Here is a 5,348-nt window from a genome sequence, read left to right as displayed (position 1 = left end):
GCCCGTCCCCTGCCCGGCTTCCTCCGCCCAGAGTCCGCGCCGGCCGGTCCCTTCCCCCCGCAACCCTCCCACGCCCTCCTTCTTTGGCCCCGCCCACTTCCGAGAGGCGTGCCTCCGCCGACCACTCTTCATCAAATGGTCCTTGCGATCCCGCCTCGAACCCAGCCCAGGGTCTCCGGACCTTGCCTGGCCCCCGCACCCCGGTGGCTACTCACCTTCTCCAGGCTCTGGCCCCGCGGCCCTTTCTGAGACCCACCTCCGCTCCTGAACGCCTCCAGCAGCTTGAGCCCCGCCCATCGCAGCTTCCCGGCCTCCTACCCCTGCCTCCTCCTTCCTGCTGCTGCCCCGTGCGATACTGGCTTTGTCACCCTCCTACCCGTTGTCAACCTCCCTCTCGCCACCAAGTTGCAAAGACTAGTTTCGCTGAGAACTTCCTGGAAGAACCCAGAAATGGGTCACACCCATCCCCCATGGAGAGGTCTCAGGGCCGGCCCTAGGCACTTCGGCTCAGCGAATAGAGCATCGGTCCGCTACTGAAGGGTCCTGGGTTCGAATCCGACCAAGGGCACATATATTGGTTTCAGGCTCAATTCCTGGCCTTACTCGGGGTGTGTGCAGGAGGCAACCAATCCATGTGTCGCTCACATCAATGTTTCTCTCTGTCTCTCCCCTTCCCTCCACTCTCTCTCTCTCAAAAAAAAAAAAAGTAATGGGAAAATATCCTCCGGTGAGAATTAACAAAAAAAAAGAGGTCTCAAGGCAAAGCCCTTCCCGCCCACACTGACTGCTCCACCTGGCACAGCGCAGGAGTGGCCAAGGGCTATGAGCCTGTTACCTCAGTTGTGCTTTATGGGGGTGTGCCCTGAGGGTTGAGTAGGGCTGAGGGGGTGAGGGTGAGGAGGTAGGAGGTCAGCTGGGCATGTGATCCCGATGAAGGTCAAGGTCCGGCCTGGCATCCATCCATGTACTGGCATCTGCAGACAGGAAGACCTGGCTGAAGCAGCCGGAGGCCTCCCCCAGACCGCACCCCTGGCGGCCCACTTCCAAGGACAGGGGGCAATGGAGAGGGAGGGACAGAGCTGGGTCCCAGCTACCTGAATCTCCAGACACCCCCACAGGCACACTAGCCTCCATTCCTCAGACCCAGCAAGGACGGTCCTGCCTCCAGGCCCCACCCTGTCCCTCCTCCCATTCCTTGTAAAACTCACTTCCTCGGGTTTGGGGGGCCCCCTGTGTCGCCTCCTCAAAGAGCCTTCCTGCTTCAGGCCTCACCTCTAATTCTGTGCCCATGTCTGGGTCCGGAGCGCTAGGCTTGGGGCTGGGGACTGGGGCAGAGGGGGGGTTGCTCTGGAAAGAAGCGCGGAGTGAGGGGGAAATTAGTGAAGTGAATGATGGGCCGTGGGTATATCTCTCTCCTCTAGGCCTGTGTCCCCACCTGTAAAATGGGGCACAGGCCTGAGGGTTAGGCCTCCAGTTCTGAGTCTGCACAGCTGAGATTGGAGCTGGGTAAAGTGGGAAGTGGAAACGTCTGCGCAAGGCTCAGAGGCTGGCATGTCCAATGGCCATAGCCCACCAGTTTCCTAAACTCACGAGTCCCAGCTATTCCCGCGTCCCTCCCTCTGCTCAGCTGTTCCCCTTGCTTCACATCCTGTCCTCACTACTGTGCTCACCGTACCAACGCGTTCCCTGGGCAGCCATCTGATTGGGTCTGGCCCACACATTTATGTTCCTATCTGCTTCACAAACTCCCTTCCTGCACCCACGCACCCCATGGCTGCCTCCTTAGACTCTGTGCCATGGGACCAGCATCGGATCAACGAGCCCATATTTCCTGGCACCTGGCCCAGGGCAGGTGCCAGGACATATCTGCTGAATGAATACATGAACGTCACTTGGGCCCCCTCTTTTTTATTTCATGCACGCCAGGTGATGTCCCATAGGGAACGTTTTCATGTCAACAGGCCTGGAGTTCTGTTTGGGACTCACAGGGGGCATGAGCAGGGTTCCTGGGGCCACAGGGCATGCTCTGTTTCTTGATCTGGGTACTGATTACATGGGTGTGTGTGGTCAGTTTGTAAAAATCAAGCTGCAACAGCGATTTTTTTAAAATGTAAATTCTTTATTGTTGAAAGTATTACAAACGTCTCCTTTTTCCCCCATTGACCTCTCCCCAGCCACTCCTCCCTGCCTGCAATGGCAACTTATGCACTTCTCTATACACAGATAAAAATGATTTGGCCCTGGCTGGTATGGATCAGTGGTTAGAGCATCATCCCACACACCGAGGGGTCTCAGGTTTGATTCCCGACTAAGGGCACGTACCAGGGCTGTGGGTTTGCTCCCTGGCCCTGGCTGGAAGAGATAACCAGTTGATGTGTCTCTCTCACATCAATGTTTCTCTCTCTCACCCGCTCCTTCCTCCCTTCCTTCCACTCTCTCAGAAAAGCCATGGAAAAATATCCTCAGGAGAGGATTAACAAAATAATAATAATAATAATAATAATAATTAAAAAATGATTTTAAAGCCTTGATAAAAATTCTGGTTTAGCCACATTTGCCATGACAATGAAAATGTTTTCTTCGAAGAAGTGACATGCACATTGAAGGACCACTGAGATGAAAAGGGTGTAGGCAGACTAATGGCCCCACAGGTGTCCACACCCACCCCCCTGGATCCTGTGAATATACGCCACCTTACATGGCAAAATGGGGTTTTGCAGAAGTGACGACGGGGATGGCCTTTGAGATGAGAAATGACCCTGGGTAATCCATGTGAGCCCAACCCCTCACCATTGGACCTTGGAGGGCCTGGGTCAGAGCGGGCAGGTGCAGAGGAGCCTGCGGTGTGACTTCCCTGGGCCCGGGCACTTCTGCCCTTGTGGGACCCTTCCTCCATTAAGAATAATATTAATAAATAATTAACACTATTTACGACTGCTTCGATATGAAAACAGATATATCAGAGTTGTATGCTAAGATGGTTTCTTCTACACAAAAGTCCATCCTCGTTCTTCTGACTCGTAGGGAACTTGGGTAAGGCCTCCGTGGGGTGGGCGCGTTCCCGTAGAGCCAGCACCGCCCTGACTCCGAACCGCCCACGGGGCGCCGCCAGGGGGCGCCAGACACCACGCGCGGCCGCACTGGGCAGCCGGAATGGGAGCTGGGCAAGGGCAGCGCATCAGCAAGCTGGGTCCTACTCGGGAGGCTCCAGCACACCCACTGGGGTCCCCGGAAACCTACTCCGTGCACCTCACGGCCCTTCTACCCATTGAGGTACCACGGCCGAGTGGTACCAGGCAAGTCTTCCTGGGCGGCAGGCAGGGCAAGGCGTCTTCCCTGGGCGCCCACAGCCTCCTGGGGCCCCGACCGCTTGGTCAGTCACTGTGTCCTTCTCTGAGGACAGTGGACAGTGAGGCCCCCGGCGGGGATGGGCCTGGGCCGCCCAGGGCCACTGGGGAACTGTTTTCAGGTGAATGACTCTGGGAGCGGGGAGCCCCACGCAGCTTTCCTGGGCCACTCCCAGCCTTGCGTAGGGCCGGGTGGCCACAGGCGCTCAGTAACGGGGCTCCCACCCGCCCCATCCTCAGTCTGGACCCCCAATTCCTCTGGAGGCTCAGGACCGGCCCTCCCACCTGCAGGGGAGACTGGTTGTCAGTTTGTGACAATAGTAAAGTGCTCAGATGTTGGAAATTAGTTTCTTAGTAAGTCAGAGGGATGCCGCTATCCCTGTAATCATCGGTTTCACGCCTGTTTTCATTTATTTATTTATTTATTTATTTTAATCACCAGCTATCCCCCACCCCCTCCTCCACTCCGCCCACCCCCTCACTCCTGTAGGGCAGAGGTCATGTGTCTGGCCCAGGAGCGGTGTGGGAAAGGCTGGATGTGAGCACTGAGCCTCCTGCTCCCCAGGCTCCCCTGGGGGCCTCAGGCTCACACGCACCGTGAATGGGGTTCCTGGCACAGACGGCTGCGGTTCTGCCAGGTGCACACCCTGCTCCAGCTCGGCCCGCTGCGTGACCTGAGGTGAGCTCCCGAACTGCTCTGTGACTCAGTTTCTTCATTTGTAAAATGGATAGGCCCGTGGTTGGCAAACTGCAGCTCTCGAGTCACATGCGGCTCTTTGGCCCCTTGAGTGTGGCTCTTCCTAAGCCTTGAGTCCCCTAATTAAGTTAATAACAATGTACCTACCTATATAGTTTCAGTTTAAAAAATTTGGCTCTCAAAAAAAATTTCAATCGTTGTCCTGTTGATGTTTGGTTCTGTTGACTAATGAGTTTGCCGACCACTGGACTAGGGGTATCAGAGCTGGGCCCCTCCCCCCCTTCTCAGGGAGACTGAGGGGACAGTGGCTGCCCAGCACAGAGGGGTGCTGTGGGCTGGGACTGGGAGACGGGCCCAGGCTATCCTCTCTTCCCCTTTCGGGTTGGAAGCCAGGCTTCTACTCTCGCTGGCCCCCCAGCTTTCCGGAAGGATGCGGCCTCTGCTATAAAAACAGGACAGTGGGGCCCACTTCCCCCAGGGTCGGCCAGGCATGCCATTGCTCCAAACCCCCGGTGCCAGGCACAGCTCCTGGGACACAAGCTGCCCCAGGGAGGTTGTGTTCTGGGCGGGGACACAGGTGTCACACAGATAAGCCTCCGGCAGCCCCCAGCAGGTCGGGCCCGGAAGCTCTAGCGCACGGCCCCCAGGACACCCGGCCCTCGTGCCCGGCTCGGTCCTTTCTCTGCGGAGCCCGTGGCTCTGCGATTTGGGATTTCTGCTTGAGCCGCTGCCCATTCCCCAGGGCTGGGCCAGTGGGGCCCGGCTGGAGACTGCAGGGGTGGAGAGCGAGCTCAGACCCTGCTTCCCTGCTTCTTTGCTGGGTGCGACTGGCTTCTAGTAGATTCTCTCCTTGCCCCACACACAGGCCTGGGCTAAACGTGGGTGCTGCCCGCCAGGGGCCACCGGCTGCTTGCTGGCCTCCTGAGCCTGCAGCAGGTCCCAGTGCCGCCTTTCCTGCCAGAGAGGCCGAGCCCGCTCTGTGCTCTCTGAGCCTCTTCTGATCCGGTTGTGGCTTCATGTGACGCGGTGTGAGGTTATTGGACGACTATCTCCCCGGTCCCTCATACGCGGCACCCTGAGGGCAGGCTGTGCCCTGTCCCTGGCTGTTGGAGGGGTTCATTCCCAGCGCACAGGTGGCTCTCAGGAAAGAGGCCCACGGTGTTCATGGAGCCATGCGAACAGCTGGGGCGGAGCTAGGATGGGGACGGAACGGGAGGACTCGCTTCAGAGCTGGGCTGCTGGCAGGTGGGCAGGCACGGGCCCTGGCGCCCAAGGGCAGGGCCAGAAACCAGCAGGTCAGAGCC

General features: G+C 58.0%; 1 protein-coding gene across 1 annotated transcript in view; it reads left to right on the top strand.

Moving 5' to 3' along the window:
• UPK3A (uroplakin 3A) overlaps positions 1–5,348 on the top strand; it is a 23,498-nt gene that overhangs the window by 4,771 nt on the left and 13,379 nt on the right. Inside the window, exon 3 of the mRNA XM_015570739.1 lies at positions 4,910–4,915. Within this exon, the coding sequence (XP_015426225.1) occupies positions 4,910–4,915 (6 nt within the window). The remainder of the gene's footprint in view (positions 1–4,909; positions 4,916–5,348) is intronic.

Source organism: Myotis davidii, unplaced genomic scaffold (genome assembly GCF_000327345.1).
Source record: "Myotis davidii unplaced genomic scaffold, ASM32734v1 scaffold67, whole genome shotgun sequence".
Classification (NCBI taxonomy): domain Eukaryota; kingdom Metazoa; phylum Chordata; class Mammalia; order Chiroptera; family Vespertilionidae; genus Myotis; species Myotis davidii.
Note: the sequence above shows the minus strand (reverse complement) of the source record. Positions and strands in the feature narration are given on the sequence as shown.